This window comes from Calidris pugnax, unplaced genomic scaffold (genome assembly GCF_001431845.1).
Source record: "Calidris pugnax isolate Ruff unplaced genomic scaffold, ASM143184v1 scaffold44, whole genome shotgun sequence".
Lineage (NCBI taxonomy): Eukaryota > Metazoa > Chordata > Aves > Charadriiformes > Scolopacidae > Calidris > Calidris pugnax.
This window is the reverse complement of record NW_015094506.1, coordinates 7,644,775-7,671,712: the sequence shown is the minus strand read 5'-3', so window position 1 is coordinate 7,671,712 and position 26,938 is coordinate 7,644,775. Positions and strand designations below refer to the sequence as shown.

The 26,938-nt window shown below is 43.0% G+C and overlaps 1 protein-coding gene across 1 annotated transcript; it reads right to left on the bottom strand.

Moving 5' to 3' along the window:
- SLC5A8 (solute carrier family 5 (sodium/monocarboxylate cotransporter), member 8) lies at positions 1-24,533 on the bottom strand. The gene is made up of 15 exons (XM_014963501.1): positions 24,201-24,533; positions 22,007-22,072; positions 18,714-18,765; positions 17,089-17,156; positions 16,077-16,231; positions 14,617-14,757; positions 10,570-10,699; positions 9,357-9,445; positions 7,925-8,037; positions 6,512-6,579; positions 6,125-6,211; positions 4,879-5,072; positions 3,616-3,719; positions 1,632-1,717; positions 1-135 (listed from the first exon to the last, which is right to left on the bottom strand). Exons 1-15 carry the CDS (start codon positions 24,531-24,533, stop codon positions 1-3), a joined length of 1,821 nt encoding a protein of 606 aa, XP_014818987.1.
- Positions 24,534-26,938: the final 2,405 nt, after the last annotated feature.

Genomic DNA, 26,938 nt, shown 5'->3' with positions numbered 1-26,938 from the left:
TCACATATGAAGGCCATTGACTTTGTTGTCCTTATCACTTGCAACATCCATTTCGATGTGGCTGAAAGCAGGGTTGTCAGTTCCTTCGGCTGCCACAGTAAAAGGGTTGCAGCTCAACACTTCCACTTTCTCTTGCTAAAAAAGAAAAGACAAAAGCCATGCTGTGAAGTGGAAGAAACACTCTTCCTCTCTTTGACCAGTATGGAAGCAGAGTAACACAGGATGCCTTGCAGGAAAACACATGTTGGTTGCTGACAGAGCATAAATTGTTATTCATTGTAGTAGTTGGTATTTTTCTAGGGGCATGGAAAGTTTCTTATTGCATAAGGTACTAGTTGTGAAAATATTCTTGTCACATAAAATGTTCTTGTCCTGCAAAGCGTCAAAAGTAGTTTGGGGTGTGCAAAGATCTAATTGCTGTTTTCATGTCTAGTGATGTGTCAGCACCATGTCCTTGAGCTATTGACTCCCATCCCTTAGTCCTTGACCCATCTTTGACATGAAGAGCACATTAACATGCATCATTGCTTTGATGTTCCATCTCTGTCAAACATAATGAGATGTTGAGCTCTTCACGTGCAGGAAGTTGCTCAGTTCCCCCTGATTTTTTCCTCAACAACTTTCTGCATAATTTGTGATGCTGACTATATGTTACTCAGCTCCCAGCTGTATAACCAGCCAAACACTTGTTTCTGACTCTGGGCATAAAATAGTATGGCTGTGGACTTTAGCTTCCATGTGGGTGGGGTTTTTTTCAAAAGTCTTCAGGGATTAAATTCCAAGATAGTGAAAACAGATTTTGGCCCATTAAAGGCAGTGAATGACAGTAACTGGATAGCTGGTCTCCAATCCTGACATGAGCATTACAACAGTATTGTAAAAATCCCTTTTTATTCCTGGCATTCATATCCACAAGCTGAAATACTTGAGATCATACTGAAATGAGTTGTCATCATGGAGGACAGACATTTTGCAAACTGGACCATCTCAAAGATATGATCCTTGCCTGTACTGCAGCATTCAAAAAGCACTGAACAAAGCTGAGCTTGAATGTTCAGCATCCTGATGATACTGATTGAAAAGTGATCCACAGTTTATTAAAAAAAACCAAACAAACCAGATTTCCCCTACGTTTTCTTTAGTAAGGGAAGTTATTACCCAATAATGTCTCCCCTTTTCTTACATCTTAGGGAGGAGCTAGGAAACAGCTACACTGACTAGAAATGTTTTCTCTCAAACAGTAGCTGAAATAGCTAAAAAAATCCAGACTTTAGAGAACACATGTTTACAAACAAAGGAAGCTTTGCTGAGCCCAAAGCATGCCTTGGGCCAGCTTCCAAGACACTAGTGAGGGAGTATTTTGGCAGAAACCCGGAGAACAACTGTCTCTTGTCTCAGCTGCTGCTCTGTCGTTCACTGATGACAAGCTGTGGCCAAACATAGCTTCCCGGCCTATGCCAGCTGCTTTAATCCTATCTGCCTTATGCTCTGCTGCTGCCTTAAAGCACACAGTCACAACAGGCAGCATGAGGTGATATTCATCCTGATGGGAAAAAATAAGCCAGAAACTGTTTGCCTTTGTCCCCAGGAGGAAAAATTGATTTAAGTCAGAGATGCATAATTACACTTACTGTCTCAGATTTAGACCATGAGAAGTTGGACAGGAAATCTTCCTTGGTCAGCAGGAATTTAGGATCTATGTTCTGCTTTAGTCCTCCTGCAAAATAAGCAGGTTTCAATTAGCCAGGTTTCCACCTGCAAATGATATATCAGAGCCCAGCTGTGGGCACCAGGCCAGGTGAGCAGGACAGTCATGCAGCAAAAGCCATCAAGCAATCACAGGCCTTAGGGATCATTTATTTGCAATTATGTATACCTGCACCTCTCAAAATATAAAATGATCCCTCAAGGTCTATTTGAAATGCCTTAACCATTTCCCAGACTTTCCTAGATCATCCTCAGATTTCTGATTGTGTAAAAATCCTGAGACAATCATCAGAAAAGGATGAATCCCATACAATGGGATATCTGGGACCACCCTGCCAGGCCAGGAGCTGTGGTACCAAGTGCCACCCTGGACCCTGAGCCCCAGTCCTCAGCTCCTTGTCAGCAAGACTTCCATCTCCAGAGTCACCAGCAATTTTTATAGTGAGTTATTTAAGGGCAGCCCCAAGGTGGGGGAAGAGGGTTAATGGGATGTTTGGACATTTTTAAGGCATGGAAGATTAACTATTCTTGGTGGGGAACATGTGTGGGGAAGGTGTGTGGGGAAGAAAGGAGACACAGGTGCTAGGAATTAGCTTTGATTGCCACCAGAGGCTTAAATGAGATCTTGTGCCACAAAAAAAAAAAAAAAAAAAAAAAATCCTCAGCTACCAGTGCAGAGACTTCAGTCTGTGTGGGTTTAATATTTTTCCTAGAACTTTTTTTTTTTTTTTTTTTTTTTTTTTTTTTTTTTTAGAACTGTTGTGCAAAAAAAAAAAAAAAAAAAAAAAAAAAAGCAGGGTCATGCTGTGGTTGGGTTAGTTCTTTTTCATTTTGTTTCCTGGGCTGAGGACTTCTCATCTGGATTTGCTGAGTTGCCCAGATTTTGTGTTTCGTGTCACGGCCTATGGGTGACCTGATCCTAACCTGGTAAGGAGCAAAACCTGTCTACAAGCATCAGTATATGAATGGGAAAAGCTTGTAATGGGAAAAAAAAGGGAGTGTAAGTCCTCTAGAAACTCACAAGGAAAAGAAAATTGTAGAAGTGTAACTTGTGCTTATTAGTTGCAAGGCACGGGGAAGCTAATGGAAGTGAGTTTGTCTGCTGGGTTTGGAGTTTCATAGTCCTGGAGTAGTTGTAGGTCAGACTAAAAGGTCTGTAAATCCAGCAGCCTCAAAGATGAGGGCTGTCACAGGAACCTGGCTGGGCACACTGGGGAAAGCTGTGAGAGCAGCCGCTTTAGTCCTATTTCTGCCATGCATGAGCTGGATAACAGCTGTGCTTTGCATCTCACCTAGATGCAAAAGTGCCCAGGCCGTGGGCTGGAACTGAAGTTCCCATTCTTACCTGTGGGGTGCTGCTTTTTGCCCCTTGCACAAATAGTACAGGGAAACCGAGTAAGAAGCTAACGTAGCCATGCACAGAGGCTGCAGCTCTTAGATACATGCTTGGGGAATGTGGTGAAAAGCATGCACTGTACAGGTGCAGACAATAACCCTTGAGTGCTCAGAACTCACTCCAAACTGCTTTTGTCCTCTAGAAGCATGGGTGTATCTCCTTGCTTGGAGTTGTTGCCATGTTCAGGGACAACCCTTAAACCTCCAGCCCCTGCTGGCATCTAATAAAACAGGAAAGATAGATGTCTTATATTATTATTCTTTTTCACCCCTCAATTTAAAAAACTGCCGAAACTTCTTTTTCCTTAGAAATCTGAAGTAACTTTTACCGTGAGCAGAGACCAAGAGTGGGATGTGGAAGGGCTGAGGGAAGGAAATGAGATTTAGGATGGTAACCTTTACACAGCATATGCAATAGTGTCACTAGTATTTCCTGTAGCCATGACAGCTCTCTGGTCATCTTAATTTGAAAGAGAACTAAAACACATTCAATCACAGCTCTGGAACTAGTACCTGTTAGAAGGCTGATAATTATTCCCACAACTACTGTGATAAGTGTCCCAAGTGTGCTGAAGTAGAGATAAGACAAGGAATACCAGTTGTCTGCAAGGGCAGGCCTGAAAAAGAGCAGAAAAAGTGTTAATCTCTGCTTTCAAAATGTTGTGTTTCCACACAGCATGTAAATACTTGTGACCTAAGCGACCTGGTAGTCCTGGACTACCTCTATCCAATAAAATACGCACTAAAATTTTTTTCTAAAATTTCCAGGACAGATTTCTTCGTACGGGAGGAGACTGGCCAGTACAGTGAGGCAACGCATGGGACTGAGCAGGTAAAACAGGACAGTCCTGTCTCCGCTAGGAGCCTAGCGTGAAGCTGAGCACTCCAGCTGTCCAGATGAAGGGATAACCTCTTTAGAAGGACACACACACACACACAAAAAAAAGTAGGAAATCAGCCACGTGCAGCTCTAAATGGCCAGAAACAATATGGGAACTGTCACACCTCAGGTTACACCTTATTTTGACAATGAGCTCTGTTGCAACAGCTGCTTCCCTGCATCCATGAGCAATGCTGGAGGTATCGTGTGAGAGGTGCTACTGGAACTACTATGAAGCTGGATGTTGGGGCATCCATGTGTGTACTAGGTTACCTGTTGATTGCAAAGTGCTCTAAGGTATAAGGATTGTGAATCCCTAGAAATGTCTTTGTGAAGCTTCTTTCTGTTCCTGCTGTTCCCTATACTGTCATTCTGATTGTCCAAAGAAAGACATATGGTAATTGCAAAGGGGAGAAAATCCATTATATTTTGCCATTTATATGGATTATGCCCTCTTCCGAATTTCCTGAATAGAACTATTTCTGCACAGGCAAAATGGTGTAGGTGAAACTGTTAAATTGGGAGATTGCCCTTTAACTGCCTACTACTTTAATTTGTGTGATGGACTGTGGAAGTTAATCCAATAACTATAAATGTTATGCTTGCTTTGACACTGTGGGTCCCGGTAAGGTATATCCAAGCCTTTAGACTCAAATATTGAACTGAAGCTTTTCAGATCAATAGGAAGGTTCACTTTGACTTCTGTTCTGGGATAACTCAGACAAACTTCACTCTGACAGGGTAAAAACAAAGATCAGAGAAAACTGCTTAATCTTAAACAGCCAGGTAGGTAAACCAGGGAGGAATAGCTATAGTAAGCCACATGCTAGGCAGATGTTTGTGTTGCTTTAAAACAAATACATGCTTTGTTGATTGCACATTATGAACTTGTATACCTCTCCACAGTTGGTGTGCTGAAGACTGTTGTTAATGGATTTTCTGTTGATGTGAAATTTACTGAGGATATATTACAGCCTTCAATTGAGAGAGGTAGTGGATTGGTCCTCTCTGGGAGCGGAGGATAAATCTGAGATCCAATTCCAACCCAAAGGGAAACAACAAAGCCACTGACAAGACCCACAAAGGCACCCTGCAAAACAGGAAGTTAAACTTGAATTTACATGAAAGGTAAAAGGATATTTAAAAAAAAAAAAACAAAAAAAAAACAAAAAAAACAAAAAAACCAAACCCAACACCTAGATGACTAAGAAACAGCCAAGATAATCTAACATGTAGGCTCCATAGTAAAAATGAAATATACAGCTGGGGAGAGCTGGGGAGTTTACTTCATTCCCCGTTTGGGAAATACAGTGTTTACTCACAGCTCCTGAGCATTTCTCTCTATTTTGCCACTATGCTTTTACAATCAAAGAATAGCTTGGGGCTGCATGGTATATGGGAAAACACTGCTGTATTTGAGGCCCTCCTTGAACAAATACAGAAGAAATTTTTCCTCTTTCTCATGTGATCTGTTTTTGCAAAAGTTTCTTCTGCTTCAGGGTGGGGGTTTTTTTGGCTGACAGACAGTGGTTTATTTTATTTTTTTTTTAGTATATATGTAAAGTTTGCAACTGCAAAGAGGTAAAGGTTAGTGATTAGTGAACCTTACTAAATATCAATCCTATCAGACTAACCCATGACCCATATTCCCAAAGTTTGTCAAATCTATTTTTTGATGGAATAGCTTTTCCCCCTGGAAATTAGAATTTCACAATACTCTAAGAACACTCCAGTTCAGTCTGCAAGTGCTTGGGCCCTGTTTTCCCATCCTTACCCCCTTTTGCTCAGGCCAGCATCCTCTGAGTTTACTGGCAGTTCAGCTACATTCTCAAGATACATTGTTCCCTGCTTCTAAAACTGTTTTCCAGAAATCCTTGCCAAAATTTCATTTTCATTCAGACTTTTCCCCCCAACTATGTTCACGTAAATCTCTTTATAGAATAGAAATTCAAGTTCTTATACAGCCCTGTTTGTCACTTCCTTGGGATAAGGAGAAAAGGGAGCAAGGGAAAATGTCCTCATAGAAAGTATCAATGACATCTCCTTGCTGCCCAACATAAAATTACTGAGGGGAGAGGGGGAAGAAGATGCCCAAAGTTATCAATTAATTTTGGATGGACAGGGCTTTAAACTTCTACTTACAATTCCATTTGCAAATGAGCAGAGGATTCCCAAGGCAAACAGTCCTAAAAGGGGGCCACCGACCATGCCAAAAATACTGAGCGCTGCCTGAGGAGAGAAAAGAGTCTGCTATCAGGTGCTGTGCAAGACAGTTAAAGCCTCCAACGTGGCAAGAAAGGAAGCTGTTGAGAAGGAAATTATGAGGGTTAACTGCTTCGTACTCAGCTGGCAGGACTTGGTATAGTTACGTGGGTGCTTAAACCAGAGGCTGAGCCATGGGCAGTTTGAGGCCAGTACACAACAAAGAAAAAAAAAAACTAATCTCATAATGGTATCCAGTAATTATTTTCTTACGTAATTCATTCTGGGTTATTCAACATGGACACAAAAAAGTAGTTGGACACCTACCTGCAACAAGGCTCCCAGGAGAGATGCCAGTGCAGCCATAGCGATGCAGACTCCACCATAAAACAGGCCTGTGTGGGAAAGGCAGAACGATGCATGAATCTGCCAAATTATGAAAATCACTAATTGAAATGTTTCCATCTAACCTGGCATGGTCCCTGACACGTCCAAAACAAGCCTGATAGCATCTGGGTTTTTTCTAAGAGCCTGAACTGGCCAAAAGGTCAGGTTTCTGGTGGTTTCTGTTTACATTAAGAGGAAATCATGCAAACGTGACAAAATCCTCTTCTTGTGTATTATTAAGGTTAGTTAATAAATGGCAGCCATATGGATTAGCCGCAGTGGCAATATCACATGTATTGTTCATATTTCTAAGTTAATCTCCTGTGTCAGTCATTAGTTTGAAGGAATGATTTTTGCTTCTCAGTCTAAAGTCTTTGGAGCAAGAAAGTAAATGCTTGCAGATTACTGGGAGCTGGCACTTTGACAAAGAACATCCCGGGTGACCAGGACATAATGTCTCTTCCCAGGACCCATAACACTGGCTTATTTATTTTTTTCACCTCCACCCCGCTGAGTTTCACTGCACAAGCCATAGATTAATCCCACTGCTTAATGTGATACGTCAGGGCAACTTGTGATGAAACCAACAACAATTTTGGCATATGCATTGTTTGCAATAACATTTAAGAAACTGCTCTCCAGTGAAAATATTTAAGACTTGTCACCTGCCACCAGTCTGCTGTGCTCCCTGGCCTGGGCTATGACACCATGTTGGGATTGTGGTTTTTCCACTCTTAGAACAAACACTGTCTTGGGCAACACCTGCAAGCTGGTCACAGACAGTACAACTAGCAGAGATGGCAACTGCACTTCAGAGATTTAAACCATCCACTCAGCCTAGTTCTGGCTCTCTTTGAGCTACATTTTAAACAGAGGAGCTAAGCAGATTGAGGGTCTGAGAGCGTATCAGAGAAGACACAGAGTTTCTTGTTCTCTGGAACGTTACTGGGACACAATGCTATTGCTTGTGTATCACTCAATACAAAAGGCTCGTTGCAAAATTGTTTCCTATGCTTCTCATTTTTGACAGATGAATGAAAAATAACAGCTGTTTCAGTCTAAGACATTTGGCTTTGCAGTACTGCAGTCAATATTGAATATAGACGCAGTGCACCTTTCCTGCTTAAAGATCAAAAAAGATGGTTTCTTTTTTTCCTTACGCTCACTTGAAATAGCTTGTCCCCCATTCCGTGTAAAACCTACGCAGCTGATCTCCTCTTCCCCCCGTATTGCACCAGTGTAGTTCTATTGGTGAGAATGCACTTACTCCTGACTTACACTGCTGTAAGTGAGATCTGAATCAAGCCCTGGCTTTGTAAAGCAAAAGTGGAAAAGATATTTTTGCAGACATACTCATCCCCATGGAAATCCAGGACAACTTCTTTTCAGAGAGGGATTTGAAGTACGGCTTAATGAGGTCTTCGACAGTCACGGCAGCCAGAGCATTGATGCTGGAGGACACTGTACTACAGAAGGCAAGATTTATACAATTTTTTTATCTTGCAAGCTGAAATCATAGGTAACAGATGGGTTACTGGCAGAGAGAAACGGCCACTACCTAGAACGGTGTCAGAAAACTATACAGCAGTTACATACTGCTATATTGGTTGAAATAACTCATTATTCCAAGTGATGTAGTTAATAGTTTACAAAAACTGTTTAAAATTATTGCTCTTAGTGAAGACAAGGCAAATCTTGATGAAAAGATAGGCCTGGAGAAGTCAAAGAAAATATCTATTATAAGTGGCTAAGCTGTAAACACTACTGGTATACGTGATACCTTCACAATGATATACACAGTACATATCTGGGTAGACAAAATTCCTACATGCAGGTCACTGATCACCTTGAATGCACTCTCGGAGAAGCATTCAGATAATCTAATTATAGTCATCTAAAAATTAGGCAACTTGTCTAAACTGGACTATTTCAGGCTCCCTGTGGAGGTCAGAGAAACCAGCACTCCTAAGGCACAAAGCCAGTCAGGTGATCTTGCGTCTATGTGTACCTTGCTCTCGCAAGCTACCAACTGTTCCTTAGCACATGAAAAACAAATATCCTTGCTGTTCCCTCTATTTATGCAGCTACAAGTACTCAGAACAAAATAATTATTCTGGTATCACATTCTTAGGTTTCCTTATTTGTATCTGCTTGCTATTGTTCAGAGCATTGCTTGAGAGAGGTGATGTTTCCTAAAAGATGCTTCTTGGGAAAGCTGAACAAAACAGTCCCTGCTATGAGACAGAAGCAGATTGATTTGTCTCCTTCAGTAAAAATATATAGTGATACTTGTCTTCATGAGGTTCATTCAAGACAATTGGAAGTCCAGGACCTCTTTTGTAAACAAGACCCTCAGGATCAAGGATGAAGACAGGGAGATGGCTTTAAAGTTATGCAGGTTTGAAACTGGAAAATTAGAGATGAGCAGTAGGAAATTCCCCCAAACTGTAAGTCTTTTGTGTAACCAACCACTTATAATACTTAAAAATTCCTGTAGCAGAGGAGCTTTAAAAGGAGGATTTGTTACTGCCGTGTGGCTAGCTGTTTCCTCATGTTTCTAGTAGGGAATTCCAAATAGCTTTGAGTCCTAGGACCTCAGAGCCCCACTGTTGGAAACTATGGATTTTTAAGCTGCATCATAACAGATCCTATTGTGCTTTTTTCAAAGAAGAAAAATTAGCTAGACAAAGAAATGAAAAGCAAAAGTTTTAGTATAAATGCAACTTTAGCTCTAACAAATAAAAAAAAAAAGAAAAAGGTACTAGGCTCCAAATTTTTAAATTACCTTAATGTCCCACTGTAGGCACTAGCCACAAAAAGCCCTGGCACTCCTGGAAAATCTCGGAGAATATCCAGCACTAGGTATGGCATTAGCTGAAAAATTCAAGAGAGTAAGAAATATTACTATCTTGATCTAATTTTTCTTTTTGTCACTGTATTATTTCTGTTACAGCCTTCTCGTTGGCATTCTGCCCAGCTGTTCTAATTTTGAATGTCCCACCTTGCACTATTTGTCGGGTTTCTACAGAGAAAAACAATCCTAAAACATCTGCTTGAGATAGAGCAAAGTCTGTTGAGACCACCAATCAGAGGTGAGCGTATAGCCGTGCTGTCAGACTTGCCTTCCGGTGGCGATGGTATAGGAAACTAGTGCTGGGCAGCAGATAGTCTGTACTGTACATCACTCTGTTGGGCTTGGGTGCCAATGGTAGATGCTTACATCTGCTGTTGACTCCACAGAAAGGTTTTTAGATACAGTGCAGTAACCTCAGGATACGTGAGAACAATTTCATTATTGAAAACTGTGTGTCATTTGTTAGCCCTTTGCAAGATCTGAGTGCTGGAAAGAGAGAGGAATTTTAAGATTTACATCCTGTGAGTCATTTTTTTCACAGATAAGTTGGTCCTTTTAGTATCTTGCTTTCAGTTTCCAGAATTTGACTGACAGGAACAACTTAATTCGTTCGGATTTCCACCTTGGTTTTCTGTATCATTTTATTCTAGCCTTAAAGACCAGGTGGTCCTGCCTCAGGTACTCCATTTTCTGTGCTCTTCTCCTGATTTTCCAGCTATAGTCCATGGGGCATTATCCAGAGCCTGTACGAGTATGCCAGGCATAAACATAAAAAAAAAAAAAGATTTATACGATTTCCTTTGGTCCTGACTCTGGTCAGTCTATGGGCTCCCAGAGCTCTTTCTCCTCAGGTAAATCTGCTGCCCAGGGCCTATTTAGGGAGAGGCTGCTGTGGATCAAATGGTGGTTTCTCCGTGACATGGTACAGCACGGTTTGATTGCCCAGCTCTTCCCAAAGGAGGGAAGGATGCACCATCATTAGTGCAGAACTGCCCGCTGGTAGCCTTCTTCCAGGTGTGGGCCACCTGATATGGGACTCCGGCCTGTCGTTAATCCCAACCCCCTGGCTTGTGAATCCCTCCTGGTCTGGTCATTATGGCTGCAGAGGAAGGTCACCACCATCCCCTGAAACATGGGGCCCTACCTGGTCGAGTGCCGACACCTGATTTGCTGTCCACGGGTCACAGTCCTTGTAGATGGAGTAGAGGGCCAGGCCACACAGGGTTGCGCAGGCCAGTATGGCCCAGAGGCCCACCAGGTTGATGTAGAGGGACCTGCACCAACACACACAGACACAACATCTTAGAGGTTGATGTCCCACAAGACCCAGGCCAGGTAAGCAAGCACCCATGCCAGCAGCAAGCAGAATTCCTTGGTCAGTGTGGCTGCCCACTGGAAAGGGAGTCACAATGCGGCTCCCAGGATTTCACCCAGTGTGCGATCACGCTTTTAAGTATACGAATTACACTGCTGGTTTTAGTGGTACGGTCTGAGTGCCCATCCCCTGTCAAAGTCTGCGAGGGAGATGGTGGGAGCGATACAGCAATCCCCACCTTTCATCATGTGCACAAGTCTTACATTACAGGCAGCTGGCAAGAAGATGCTCTTCTCCCCTCACCACACCCCTTGGTAAAGACAAAACCCAGACAGATTTGTAAGGCGGGGTGCCCCAGATCAAAGTGTGGGGTTCCTTTTAGTCAGCACCAGCACTCCTTTGCCTCTGGAGTTGCAGTGCCACGCTTACACAACGCTGGAGTTGCCCTTGTAAAGCAACAAATCCCCCATTTCCTCCTGGGAGAGCTTCCACGCGAGGCAGCAAGGAGGAACTGGGACCTGGTCTGGAGTCACCTACAGCTGTCACTTCCAGAGAGCGGGAGGTTGCCACTGATCCCAGAGCTTCCCCTTTAGTAACTAAACAACTTGGAGCCTGGTATGGTCCAGAAACCCCATCCCCTCCCCACGTCTTGACGGGAGCTTCAGCTAATGGTGAGAGCAGAGATGTTCTCAGGCATTAACGCTACTTTTGCCACACACAACAGGCAGCCTCTACCGGCAGTGAAAAGCAAACTGTTCTCCTCTCCCAGTGAGGGCCTTTCCCTTCCATCTAGCTATCCGATCTTCTCAAATGTTTCTCAGCTCTTGATGACTCCTGGGTCACAAAGTTCTCACCAAGGGTGGTCAGTTCAAGCAAACAGACCCACTGGGAGCTTGCCCTTGAAACAGAGTGTTCCTTTCCAGCAGATGCCTCCCAGTTGTCTGTGTGCCATCCACTGATCACGATCTAACTGCCTGACAGATCACATACCCTGGACCCGTGCCAACTGCAGAGACCTCTGCTAGGAGGATTTCTGGTTTCTGTGCAAATAGAGCCATGCTTGCGATGCTTCAGGAGGCCTTTTAGTGGATTCAGTTCCCAAGAAGGTAAGGGGTGTCAGCCTTTGGACTGATCTAGGGGACCATCAATATGAATTAATAAGTAAACCTAACTTTATAGGCTTCGTTAGGCATTGAAATGGACATTTTCAAAAAGACATAATGTAGATTAGCTAGTTGAACTATCACTTTTATACCATATAAAAATTATTGGCAAGCACAATGTAAACTCTTTAAAAAGACCTATATAAATAAAAGCTGATTTACACATAGTAGGGTAAACTCTGCATTTATGCTTTGTATTTACAATTAGGGATGGTCTAAACACAGCATGAGCAGCACTTTAAATTTCTCTCCAGGCTAATGTAGTAAATATGAAATAGTCCTCTTCTTAAAGATGCTTACATATTAGTTGGATGTCTTGCATACATTTAGCTGAAGCTTTCCTGACATTGGCATAATCTACCTTGATATAAGATGACTTAGCACAAAATTTAACCAATGAGTTAAATCAATCCAAATATTTTGAATAAATGTAATAGCAGTATTAGCCTATAGCCTGTAGTATAGATTAGAAAGTCAAGAGAAACACACTGAAGCAAAAGAAATTGTCTGAATCCAGCAATTCTGGCTTTAAAACCGCATCAGTGTTTGACAGTGAAAAGAAATCTGTTTTTTTTTCTTCTGATTTACATCCCAGCTCATGGTACACCCTATGAGTAAGCACTGGAGTATAATTGTAACACTATTGAAGGAAAGTGTTCCCATTAATTCTGGGTGAGCAACATGGGGTGGAGTTTGGCTGAAGTACGCACTGTGACTGCACAGGGCTTATTTTCAGTTGGTTGTTTCAGGCTAGCCCTAAGATTTTAGCACTGAAATATGCCAGATGATGACCTTAAAAGGAAAGTAGAAAAAAATGCGTTACTAGCCCATTTTTTTCTGAAAATGTAGCTCTCCTGCTCTGAGTGCCCGTTATTGTTCATATATGCACATTATGTTCACTTTGCCTAGTTACCATTTGAGGATGACAGCATGTGCTCCTACCTACTGGTGTGTTTCTTGAATGGGGTGAAACCCTTTCCCAAAGCGTGAGAAAATCCCTACAGTTGTGCCACTGTTAATGGCCTCTCAAAGAACTGCAAGTTGGGATCCGTGAAAGAATTATTTTCTCAGCTCTGATTTGTTATTGTGCTGTCTCTTATAAAGTCTTACACTAAATGCCACAGGGTTACAAATCCCTATTATTTTGACCTGACATTTCACTCTTCTCTGTACAGGTTAAATGGCAATAAGAGGTGCAGGCCACTGATGGGACTTGCCAGGTATGTTTAATTACATTTCTTAATGAACTAGATAGTCACCACGTAATGGAAGTGTTTATAGTTTTGACAAGCTGCAACCAATATACAAAATGATTGCTCCATGCAGGGGAAATTCCCTGCACAACCAAGGCACGAGCAAGATGCCATGGGAGATCAGCCACCCACACCAGCAGGAGAGGACTCCACTAAGTAAGTCTGTGTCACCAATAATACGGTATGACTTACAAATCCCATCCAAATCCCCTCAGAAATAGAGAGCCTCCAGCCCCTGTCAAAGCTGCTGCAACAGCTCAGAATATCTGCCCAGAAGCTGCCACGGTGCCAGATTCCCCTTGGCCACACTGGGACACCCTGGAGTTGTCCCTCCTTGTAATGAGGGTAGAGAGGGTGGGATAGAGGAGCACAGCCCTAAGTGGAGCAGGTGGTCAGGAAGAACAGTCTCACTGGCGCACAAATTTGGCACAATGTATGCGGCTGTTTTCCTACACACAGCCATGCCAAGCAGCATTACAAATGTGGGATGTACCTCCTGCCTCTGCAGTGCCGAGAACCTGGCACCCAGCCATGTGCCAGAGATTGTGGAGAAGCCACGTGGGGTGTTGGAGATGTGGCAGTGTATGCTGGAGCTGTGGCTGATGACGAGCATCAGCTCGTTCCTGTCTGCAGTGCAGATAGCCGAAAAGTAGATTATTGCTATGACCAAAATATTTCAGTGCTAAACTGTGCATGATTTTGTGGGTATTTTGCTGATTTCATGAAGTGAAAGCCTTCATAAAACTCCTTCTCTGTATGTCGCTCAGTTATAGGGACTGTGGTTATAATGTGCATTTATATATTTCTCCTATAAATGGACTTTATGAGCTCACTAATAATTATTAAATCCTGACTAGTGGTATGATACTAAAGATAGAGTCAGTAGGTATACTCTATTCTAGAGTAAAGGCTCATCAGAAATGTTTAAATTCAAGGAAAACAGAACTGCCAGTTTCCATAGTGAATTCCTAAAAAAAAATTTCATGATCATTACAAAAGCAAAATATGTGATTCCTCAGCAACGTTATCACTGAATAAAACATTTCTGCATTTTTCTTATGCCTACATGCCTATACTAATCAGCATGGAAAAATCTTTTCGTCTTTACTTATGCAAAATTGCCACACAATGATTTCAGTTTCAAAGAGTAGCAATTCAAGATGCTGTCCTGATATGACTTCAGCACAAGTACTCTATATATAGGTCTTTAGGTTGCATATAAACCTAAGGCAGCTATTTTTATGCAAGAATACCAGCACAAAGTTCAATGTTACAGCAATTATATGTAATTCAAATACCAGAATTTATTGTGCTGATTTGTCTTCTACCTGCTCCACCAAACAAAAGGCCAAAGTTGCTCCTGTTTACAAAAAGGTTTTATATAGACAAAAAAAAAATTCCCTTATAAAGAACAGTCACTGCTGAATTCAGACATTCAAAGTTACTGGAGACAGACTTACAATTTTGCGTGGAACCTGCTTTTGCATGCAATGTATCTCTGTACTTGAGACTGGTTGACCCCATATATGCCAGTCCATGTGAAGGTCCCACCTATAACAATCGTCCAGAAGGTGTGACGTTCCAAAGGATTGGGATTAAAGCTACAATGAGAGGGAAAAGAGAAAAGAAATTCAGAATATGAAAATCTCGTTATGAGAAGACCTTAATGGCTAGGTGAAAAAATTTCCTCATACTTATTCTAATGCAAACTCTCTTAATTTGACCAGATTTTGAACCTTCAGATACATGAAATCTGAACTGACGGAAAGCAAATTTAAAACTCAGAGCTGAAATCCTGATCTAGCAAAACACTGTGATTTGTCCAAAGGTGAAGCTTAACTAATTTATTTGCCTATAAACTACAATCTTACGTAAAGCTGTATGATGCCTGTTACTATTGTGATGAACTGATGCTCCAGTAAAAGGTCTAATATGCCTTCTTATCTAGAGGGATATCAGTCTGACACCAATATAAAGGTGTGTTTGCATGCCCAGTCTTTGTGGACATGGACAAACATGGAGATGTAAAACATTTTGCTGGTTTAGCTCTATGTGAAGAGCTGATTTTGAAGGGTCATAAATATATATATATTTCTTAATCACACTTTAATATAGCATTAAATTATGCTTTTCTTCGTGAACAATGGAATATTATTTCACCTGCTACATGCCTTCCTTTCTTTTCTTTAGCCACCTGTAAATTCTATGGCTGGGGGAAGAAGGAATGCAGGACAAATACTGCATATCAGCCAAACAGATTGAAAAAAAAGACCGTTCACGAGAAGAACAAAAAAGTACCCACAGATGAATTACTTACTGAAGAACTTGGTGAAGAATTTAACAGAAAACCTGATGAGTACACTGAACTGATGGACAAAAGGTAATGTGTCGCACTAAACTTTCACTAATAGCACTGGGTGAAGTTTCTCATCGAAAGTACAATAACTTTTTTTTTTAACAAAGTGGGTTTTGATTCAACGTTGTCAGAATGAGTATTTTTGACCTTGCAAAATGATACTTTTAGGCTATGATTATTTACAATAATGGAGGGTAAAATACTACCAAAACTACTTAAGTTTTCTTTCAGGGAAAAGAAAAACATTTCCCTTTTTCAGACTAGGCAAAAATTATTATTTTCCCAGCTGTTCTGATTCAGCAGCTGAAATGCCAAATCAGCTGGTTGCAAATTATAGATACGATTGTCCTCTCCTATTCACCATTCACTTTCAGTGGAAACCAAAACGTATCCTTAAAACACCTAAAAAATATCCCTCAAACTAGGTAAGCTTGTTTTAAAATATATAAAAATGGGGTCACAACTCCCCTCCTCCCCCTTCAGTAGCAATTTGATTTCACAGTTAGTCACATGGGCTTCATTTGTAGGAACAGAAGGGCACATCATCTGCAAGTACAAACTCACTCCCAGAAATTTAATCTTCCTCCATGGTAGGAATCATTTACAATGTGTCCAATTCCCTCCTGAACCACCACAGCTCGTATGATCACAGACGAAAATCCAGCGACCATGATTCCAACCTGGAAAACGTCTGTCCACACCACTGCCTTCAGGCCACCCTGTATGAGGAACAGCATGTATCAGATAGAATAGGGCAGCAGCACTCTTGCTTTGCACTCACATTCAACTAACAGAAATGTTACTCTCCATATTATGCATAATAGATTAATTTCATCTTCTTCTTTAATAGAAATAATGCTGTACTGGAGAGTTTAGGAATTGGATCCTGGAACCCATTCAGTCCATCCTGGCCTTTTTTTGAAGTACACTAGAATTTTCTTTGGCCATACACATAGCTTAATCCAGTACTTCTGTCATCACATAACCTCATACAGAAGTTTGTATCAAAAGATAAACTGGCAAACAGTGCTCATCTTAAATGTACATACAGTACCACTAACTCTAGAAGACATACCGTTCATCTGAATAAAAATAAACGTGATTTAATCCAACATATACAAATAAATTTGTCACTAAGGTTCCATTTAATAATTTCTAGACACTTGGTTAATTAACAGCAATCTAAAGACCAATCTGTTCATGTGGCACTTGCTATTTTCAGTGGCTCTATTCAACAACAGACAGGAATATTATAGTTGTAGTAAGCAGGTGCTTGACAAATTGCACAGCTAAACCTACTAGATTAGAAAAAAAAATTACAGGAGCATTTTTAGGAAGGGAAATCTATCTTTTTTGCTGTTCTTTCAGCAACAGAAGTTGGAATGTATCGAAACAGAAAAGGTTTGAGCCACATCGTGGCTACCTTTGCAACCAGAGAAGTCCCTGGGCTACAGCTATGCTGGGAAATGTACTCCCATGGGGCAACCCAGTTATTAGGCCACTTTCTGATAAATTCCATATTTGATGTGAATGGTAAAAGGAAGAGAAATTTTTTTCAGCCAAAGGGCCCACGTACCAGCGTGCAGTAGAAAGTGCAGACCACGCCGGTTGCCACCACTGCACCCCACAAGTCGAACCCAGTGACTGAAAGAGAGGGAAATGGCACCAGTGTGAATGAGGCATTGCGGACAAAACAATTAAAGTCGATTTTTCACCCCCAATCTGTTTGTTGAAAAAACTAGAAGTAAGTTAAATGCAAAAGAAGGAGGTAATAAAAAATGGCACTGAAAAGATTTGTGTGACTAAACAAGGGTAATCACCCTAACCAGGTCTAGAAATGAAATGGTTGTTACAGACATTGGGAACTGCTAAAAGTTAGATATATTTCAGGATCTAAGAAGCTATTTGTCCTTAATGTGAATGCTGCCAATCAACACATCCAATATGTTTGTAGGCCCCGAATCAGAAAGGTTTTAAAACACATGTCCTTCCTTGAAGCCTGGGTAGCCCCACAGAGTCCTTAGGCAAAGATTTAAGCAAGTAAGCAGCATGGGGATGCTCCAGGGAGACAAGGTGGTTCAAGCATGGTTTGGAAGAAATGTATCAGACTAAAAACCTTTCTTTTATTCTTCTTTCTTTTAGGGAAACATGGTAGTATGTCTATGCCAGACAACCTGTGCTGTGGTTGGCAAACAGGCAGTCACTGCCCCAGCTTGGCGCACACACATGCTGCCAGGCAGGGCACTGGGGGGTCCCAAACAGATAGCTCAGGCTAATTAGAAACACTGTAACAAAACTAATGAAAAGCATTGCTTCTAGTTGGGAGCCAGCTGGGTCATAGCTTGGTTTAGCATCTATTTGCAGGGCAAATATAAACATCAAGGACATAAAACATGGGACTTATACACTGGAGGAAACCAATGCAGACAGTGCTGAGTTTTTAATTCCTTTTTGCTCAATGAACAAGCCAAAAAAAAACCAAACCCAACAAACAGAACAAGCATGATTTTCATTCTAGCCAAAATTATTCATTTTTTATTTGCATTTTGTTATTGCCTTTTCTTTGCCAAGTGGACAAATTAATTGTCTTAGATTAAAAGTTTAATTTGGCTCCACATAAAAGCTCCTTACACTTTTAAAAATAAATGTGGCTCATTTTCAAAGCAAAGAGTCATTTTGAAGTAGAAAATGGAAATATTTCATTTTGTAAATATCATAACAAACATCTTAAGTTCAAGATCTCTTTGTTGCTGATTTGTTTTTCCAGGAAAAATTATAGGCTGAGTTCTATGCAGCCCAAGAACATATTTACAGAACTTTTGCCTCGCTCTCGTTTTGAAGAAGAGCACTTAACCAGGTGAATGAAATGTATGCTTAGTCTCTCCATTGCCTTTACTTAAGTCTTCTTAACTTTTCTGAATGTAGCCATGACCTAAGGATTCTGCATGACAGGTAGAGTAAATGACAGCAGATTTTTTCCCTCAAGCCTTTTCTAACCTCTAAATAGGGGTTAAAGGACTAGGATTACAACTGGGACGCCTTACGTAGAGTTCCCATCAGGATCCACAGAAATCTTAGAAGACTTCACAGTCAATCTTTGAGCTATATCTTTAGGTGTGCATTACCAAAAAAAAAGCATGCCAGTATCATATGCAAAAAAAATTGTAACATAGAAGAAAAGTTGCAGTATACTCATCTTACCTTGATTTAGTGCTAAAGCTGGAGCGTAAATGACAATACCAGTGTATAAAGTCTAGAAGGGAAAAAAAGATATAAAATCAAAAGAAATGTGAATTCCTGGAAAAGATGATAACTTTCCGAGCTGGTTTCTCTTCAAGCATTTATGCAGTCTATATTTCCTGAAGTCGTAACAGTCAAGAAATAATTCCAATTGTTGGAAAATGAATGTCTGAGGCTAACCAACACTGCAGTCTCACAGCCTAGTGTTCTTGAAACAAATACCACAGACTCTTGAACACCAAATCCCTCTTCAGGTTTTCCTGGCTTTTATAATTAACTTGTTTTATTGCTTTAAAACTGCAGTCATATGGCAGAAACAAGAGCAAAAGGAAGTTGATGAGGTTTACACACGGTTTGCCAAGAAATCTATTACAATTTTTTTCTCAGTCTTGGGATCAATATGCCTCTCAGTATGCAACTATAACGCACATGAATAAGAACAAAAAATGCAGCGTTAGTCATTATGGATAGCATTATAAGGGATTACACTCCTGGAAAATGACGCCATGTGTGATTACCAGCAGATCTGTATTTTCAGCCAATACAGGAAAGATATAGACAAATAAAGGAGTTACTTCATCCACTTTTGAGGGCACAATGGGATTCATACATTGAGAGCCTCTATAATTTCTTTGTTTATATTTTTTAATCCTGTTTGCCTTTTTACCTCTGCTGTTACCATCTTGTACTACTAGGACAAGTTCAGCTGTGGCATGGTTCAGGAGAATACAGCTTTCCATGTGCAGACAACTTTTGTGAAGGTCAGTGGCCTTGATTCAAAGAATCTAAACCACAGTCAGGTCCTGAGCTGACTTGCATCAGCTTTCCATGACTGAACTCTTCTGAGTCCCCAATTTACAGGGGTGGGACTTGCCATGGAAAAGCCGCAGAATCAGACATCATCTGGTATCCAGGAAGCCTTTGCCCTTCCTGTGAGTGTGAAGTCTGCCCCAGGCACAGGCAGTAAACCAGAGCAGGATGGCTAACTGGTGGATCATTCGCTGTGGCTTTTGAGCAGGTCAAATCCAGCCCCCATGGCAGAGCACTGCCACATGGCCAGCGGCTATGCTGGGGAGAGAGCCAAGCGGTAACTGGAGTCAGCACCAATCCAGCTGTGGGAGGAAATTAGTATGGAGAGGCTGCTTTACCCAGCATGAGCAGATTGCCGTGGCCCCTTGTTCCACACCTGCTACCAGCATATGCCAGACAGGATGCTGGGGCCACTGGGGAAATAGCTATTCCAACCTGTACCACTCTTGCCTGTATGTGTGCATGTTTGTTTCTCTCAGTGCCAAGAGTCCTCTCTAGGTTTTCATATACAGGTTGTATGCCAAGAAAGCTGCCAGTCCCGACTAGTCCCCAGGGAGTGTCTCCTCAGAACATGCTGCATCCACTCAGGTTGGTGTCATTTGCAAACTGGCTGAGGGTGCACTCAGTCCCACCATCATGTCACAGAATCACGGAATTGTCAGAGTTGGAAGGGACCTCTAGAGATCATCTAGTCCAATTCCCCTGCTAAAGCAGGATTACCCAGAGCACATTACTCAGGGCTGCATCCAGGTGGGTCTTGAAGATCTCCAGAGAAGGGGACTCCACAACCTCCCTGGGCAGCCTGTTCCAGGGCTCCACCACCCTCACTGTAAAAAGTTTTTTCTCATATTTGAATGGAACTTCCTATGTTCCAGCTTGAGCCCGTTGCCCCTAATGTCATTAACAAAAGTATTAAATAGTATTGGTCCCAGTACAGACGCTTGGGGGACACCACTCATTACTGGTTTCCATTAGAACTGCTGACTGCAGCTTGTGGATGCAATCATCCAGCCAATTGCTTACCCATCTAATTGTCCATCAATCAAACCTATGTCTCTCCAATCCTGCTAATTCAGGGATTCAGCACAAGAAAGTGGCTTTCTCATATGCAGCAAACAAGTGCAAGAAGCTTTGAACCATCAGAAATTAAAATTTGTCACAAGTATAATCACATTTTTGTGTAAATTAAAACAGGACTGATGATACAATCTTTCCACTTCTTCAGTGGTTTTTCAGGTTGTATTACTACATATCGTTTTTTTTTTCCTCTTCTTTTAAACACATGCCAATATTCACTGAACAGCTAAAGTGGCAACATTAAAATCTTGGGGGATTTTCTTTCCTTTCTTCACTGTTCTTCTCATTATTCAGGTTAAGTTGTTAAGGCTTGGCACAGAAAGATATCTACAGAACCTTAGTTAATTTCCTTCGGTATATATTTAAGTTGTATAGAATTATTTTTCTGATCTTCTCAAGCAAAGATTATGCTTGGCTTCTTCCAATTTATGGAACTGTGATGTCTTCAAGTTTGCTAGTGAAACAGTGTCAGGATTCACACATGCTAGCACTTTACTATAAATGCCAGCTAAGCAGTACTGTTCAACTAACTGACTAGCACTGTATTCACCACCATCTTACTGGTGTAAGTGTGATTGCCTTGTAACACTCTTAAAAATACAAAAACAGGCAAAAAGCAAGCATGTAACTTGAAAAGTTTTCTGATTGTATACTAATTCTTGCTTTGAATTCCCCAAACAGTCCACTTCAAAATTGTGAAAGAACACATTCTTGTTTCTGGTGCATTTGGCACACGCTCACTGTGCGTTTAAAAGCTGTGGCCCCGTACTGACTCACCAAATGGGCTGGATACCACAAACTGCAGCAACAGTAATTGCAGGGACTGCTTTACTTTAACATTCCCCAAGGCAGTGATTTGCTGTTTCTGAGTTTGTAGACACCCAGTTTTTTTCCAGTGCTGGTGGTACAAACCCTTGTACAGCAAATGACAGCTCCTGACAGCTTGTTTTGTCACCTTTCACAGACCCTTGAGAATTAGTCAGACTCCCAGAATCCACGGCCCACAGGATAACTGCTGCTGTAGATAATTGGGGCATGTTTACGTTTTGAACCCATGGTGGGTTTCTCGAGCAGGCAGGCGAATGACTGCTCTTCACACTGCTACCCTGCAGAGAAGGGTCACTCGTCTCTTGTCCTGGAGCTGATGCCAAGTGACTGCTCCAGGGGCTCAACAATGCACACAGAGACCAAAGGGGGACGTAGCCCAGCATCCGCTCCCCACCTCAGCGCTTTGAAGCAGAAAGAGCTTCATTTCTCCCACTCCCAGCCACCCATGCACTGCAGTAACCTCATCAACAGCCAGATACACTAAGCTGAAGAATCCTGGTGGCTACAAGGACCACAGAAGAGCTTTGATGTTTACTTGCCGTTTGGATGATGAAGAGGACCGTTCCACAGAGGCGCAGGTATTTATTAAATCGAAGCTCTAAATACTGCAAAAGAGAAGAAAAACCAAATGTTTACATCAAAACTTGGCATTATTGATAGGACTAGAGTGAAGCAATGAGTGATACAGAAAGAGCATAGAGACATTTTTAAATTTTCATGATGGCCAAAAACTGTTAGCGTCACTTTGATTGATATATCTTTCAACTTGATTTGGTATTTCTCTACAGACCTCACTGCTGGGTAATGACACACGAGCAGGTGAAGTAGACATAAGCCAGCCAGTATATGACGGAGATTGCAGAACGGAAACTGGTGTCCCCCAGCTGCCTCAAGGCACCCAATAGACAAGGAGCTGTGCATCTGGGACTTGGCAAAACCAGCATGTATTGCCACAGGATCATTGAATATCCTGAGTTGGAAGGGAACCACGAGGACCATTAACTCCAACTCTTGGCTCCACACAGTGCAACCTAGAAGTTCACAATGATGTACCAGCAAACAATAGAACCTGCTTGCCTTGTAAGAGAGAAAGAAAACATTATGGCTACTCCTACGCCTTAGTCGATTTGGAAACTCTGGCATGATGTGTGTCCATCTGAACTGCTGCAAGAGAGGCCAGAAGGTTTTCAGTGGTCAGCAGCTTCCTCCCATGGTAACCTCACGTTCTGCACTGCCCAAAGCAGCTTGTCATCTTCTACCGGTAAGTGGAAATCCAGTCTTCTGCAAAACAGGACCCTTCACTTTTCTGTCTAGCCCAGGACAGCACAACCTCTGAATGAGTTTGTCATGCTATAGGGCAAATTTCTTCCCACCATCTGTCCTAACAACTCTCCAGGGTGTGTGGTTGCACAAAAGGGATTTCCTTTGCCTGCCAGTCTGTTCAATTGACATAGACAGACACTGAAGTATCTCAAAGTGCTCACTTGTGAATTGAGCATTTAAGATATAAACTGTGAGCATGTTCACACAAAAAAGCCATGCTGAAACCCTGGACAGACACAAAGTTGTTTAATCTCTGAACTCTGTCCACAAATAGAAGGTATATCTTTTATAGGTGTATTACTCTGATGTAATCCCAAGATTAGCACTGAGTTTCCAGTCATAGTTGCAAGTCCTTATTTAAAAGAGCCCTATTTTAAGTATCATCATAACTGACAGTCCAAAGATTAGTAGTTTAAAACACACTGGAAGCCACCAGAGATTTCTGTTGGTGAATGCTTATCTAAATCTACCAACACAGACCTTGTTTTCAGCTTCTAGTGCTGCAACGCCCCTGTTCAGTGTAATAAAATGCGAAAGACCGAAGTAGCTAGCAAAGGACTTTCACCTGCACCCATGCCTCTTTCCCAATGCCCTTGATGAAAAGAGCAGTTTGCCTCCAAATCTGCAGCTAGGAACTATCTCCATGCAGGAGCATAAACAGGTTGTACAGACCTTCTAAATCAGAAGAAAGTCCTGACCAGATGCTTTGTCACCCTAAAACAGTCAACTTGAGCTGTTTTGTGTCCCACCACTCCAGATGTCTCTGCGCTGCTAGCTATAGCTTTAGCTTACATGCTGAGCTGACCACCAGCTCTGCCGTAGTTTGGTGGAAGTAAGAAAACTCTTGGAGACACAGAGCCCTTGCTCACCTCCATTTATAGGCATGATGGAGAAGCCATTCATCAGTATGAACAGCCTCAGGTGGGAAGGGTATCTCCCCAAAATCTCTAAGAACAGCGCAAACATAGTCTGCCAGGGGGGGACTTTTGTGGCAGCACCTGGGCTTAGAAACCTATGGGGAGGGAGCACGACTTGAAAATCCTGGTTTCTATGTTAGATGCTCTTGCACTCTTGGTATACTAATTACACATCATTAACCGCATGTCACCGTCCAAGCTGCACGAGAATTAATCCACCTACTGATCTAAGTGAGTAAGGAAACAGATCTGGCACGGTGCACAGCTCCAGAAACAAGACAGCAGGGCTGAGCACCTCCTCTCTGCAGAGGCAGTGGCAGGACTTGGGGACAGAGCAGGTTGCAGCCTGCCCTTGGGAGTATGGAGATATTGGGCAGCACTGAGTGCAGGGGGATTTGGAGGAAGAGACCGAGGGGAGGCACGTAGAAAGCTGGCATGAGAAGCCCCCCAGCTCCCTGAAGGCTGCGGAAGGGCTTCTTGTACTCCATCTTACCTCGTAGGTGCTGGTAATGCCCAGTTTGTAGAAGACGGGCAAGAAGATCTCAGCACTGCACAGCACCACCAGGGCATAGGTGATGGCAAAGATGCAGAAGATGGCACCATAGCGGTAGATCTCGGCAGGGGTGCCCAGCACGGTGACGGCTGACATGAAGCTGGCGGTGAGGGAGAGGGCAACGGGGAGGGCGCTCATGCTGCGGCCCCCCATAAGGAAGTCCTTGGATGTCTTCTGCCCCCCACCCGCAAAGGCGTAGTAGATGCCGATGATGGCTGAGATGAGCAGCATGGCCGCAAAGACCACATAGTCCCAGACGGTGAAGCGCCCCATTGCTGCCCGAGGGACCTGCCCTTGGAGACACGGGATCTACCCCAAAATCTGGTCGCCGCAGGACCGGCACGGGGTGGCTGGCGCAGGAGGAAAGGGGATGGGGACGGGACCCCGCGGGGGTGCCGCAGCAGCGTGCGTCCCGCCGGGGCAGGCGCGGAGCTGTGCGGTGCGTCCCGCCGGGGCAGGTGCGGTACGCTGCGGTGCGCCCCACGGAGGTCTCCGCCCGTGTGTCTCCGGCGGGATGGACGCGGGCGGCAGCGCGAGTGGCGGAGCCGGGACGGGCGGGCGGCCTTATACGGTGCCGCTGCCCCGCTCCTCCCCGCGGCGGTGAGCGCCCCCGCGGAGCGGGAAGGGGCGGCGATCCTCCCGGCGCGGTCCCGGCCGGGCCCCTGCGGCGCCGAGGCTGGCGGGGCAGCCCCACTGCAGAGCCCCGTCGGACCCGGGTTACACCGCAAACGAGGGTGGCGGTGCAGGGTTTAGGAGGGAAGACAATTCACAGTTCCCCAGGATGGTGTTTCCTACCCTGCTTCATTACCATGTGCTACCATCACCCCAAAGGAAGAAGGTGAAAATATGTTTTAATACATAGGTTTCTACGGATTGAGCAATCTGGAAGATAACTCATTTAATCATAGCCATTGGCCAAGGCGAGTTGCTGAACGCTGCAGTTACATGTGAGAGAAGCCCCACTAGCAGAGCTGAGCTCACGGAAGTTTTGATAACACTCTTCAATTAATTGCAGGTTCAAGAGTCAAAGTGCAGAGGAATATCACAGACGGAGCTTCACCTGTCTTGCCCCCAGGGGAATGCATCAAAAGCACCTATGGGATGTCAAGGCAATGGATGTCAAGCAGTGGAGATGTGCCAGATTCTATAGCAAGCAGCACACTCGGGACTAACGCAGCAAGTACTACATTTGGCCCTTTTCCTGCCCAGTCTCTCCCAGCTTTTCTCCACAGCTGGATTTGCTGGAAGCGGTCTTTGCTGCAAGTCCTCTGGGTTCAGCACAAGGCATTCTGACCTGCCTGTGTCTGACCAACTTTAGACAGTTTTCAGCAGCCTTCTGTATCTTAGACAGAAGTGATTGACCAGACACCAGACAGCCAAACCCAGCTCACTTTTATCTCCTCAGGAGCTCTGGCTTTAGCAGGCTGTTTAGAGAGATTTCTAAGAGCGTGTTGGAAGGAAGGGGTGCAGGCAGAAGTCCAGTCTGGCAGGGTTATTAAGTTGAGCTGTGAAATCATGCCTGTGTTGGTCTAGCTTCTAGATGCCCATCTGGGAGTATGTGTCACTGAACATAGAGAAACTGGCCACTGTGGTGCAAGTGGCACATCCTAATCTCACCACAGCAGGTCAGGGCGTCAGTCTTTGTGGCCCAATTACTCTTTAATTACTTATACAATGAGTAACAGCTTCTAGATGTCCTGCTGAGGAAGAGCAAGAAACTTATCCTGTACCCCTACTAATTAGGGTATTGATTATCTGTTACCAGCTTTTGACCACATGAAAAATGAGAAACCCTCCCAGCAAAGCTTCAATAAAACCAGCACCTTCATTCAGTGTGGTGTTTTCCAGCAAAAATATGTGTTGTCATAAAACATGATCCCCTTTCTCACAGGAAGGACATGAGTGGCCTCCTGCCCAGACCCACAGCTTGTGCTGCTCCAAGCTTCACGCTCGGTGTCACTTGTTTGCACTCTTTCAGGTATTATGTTGCTCAAACTATTCAAACAATAACATGCATTTAAAGTATTAACTATATGGGACTAATACAGTTTTGATTCTGCTCCTTTATCATTTTTTGACATAATGTAAACACAGCAAGTGATAACATGTGTTGGAAAACAAATTATGTTTCTTAACTGAAACATAAGCAGCTATGAGGAAATGCACGTCACTAGTTTCAGGTGGCATCTTTGATTCTTTTTATAGGAGTGTTAAGCAAATCGTCTTTCAAATGTCATCATGACTGCTGTGGCAAGAAAGGCTGGATCCTCCCATTTGGATGTTTCCGTCTTAGGAACCAGCAGCAAATCTGTATGATGCCCACATCCTAAATCACAGTAAGTGGACCTGGAAAACAACGCTAAATGTATTTCTTCTGGATTTTTCACACCTGAAATCAAATTAGCTCCATGGAACATGCTAGGCTTGTGCTGTGTAACAGAGACAGAACTACAGGTGTCTGCTTTTTCTCATTGCTACAATAGATGTTTAAATTACTATCAAACTCAGAGACCATGTTTCATTACTTTGTTGTAGCACCTTGTCCCATCTCCATTGGGTCTTACGAGCTTCATCTCACTACCTCTGTGACTCTGTTCTTGTGTGATCCACTAGCATCAGTGGGATCTGGTGTTTAATAGCAGGAAGTGTAAGATTCACATCTCTCCAGCACCCTCAAA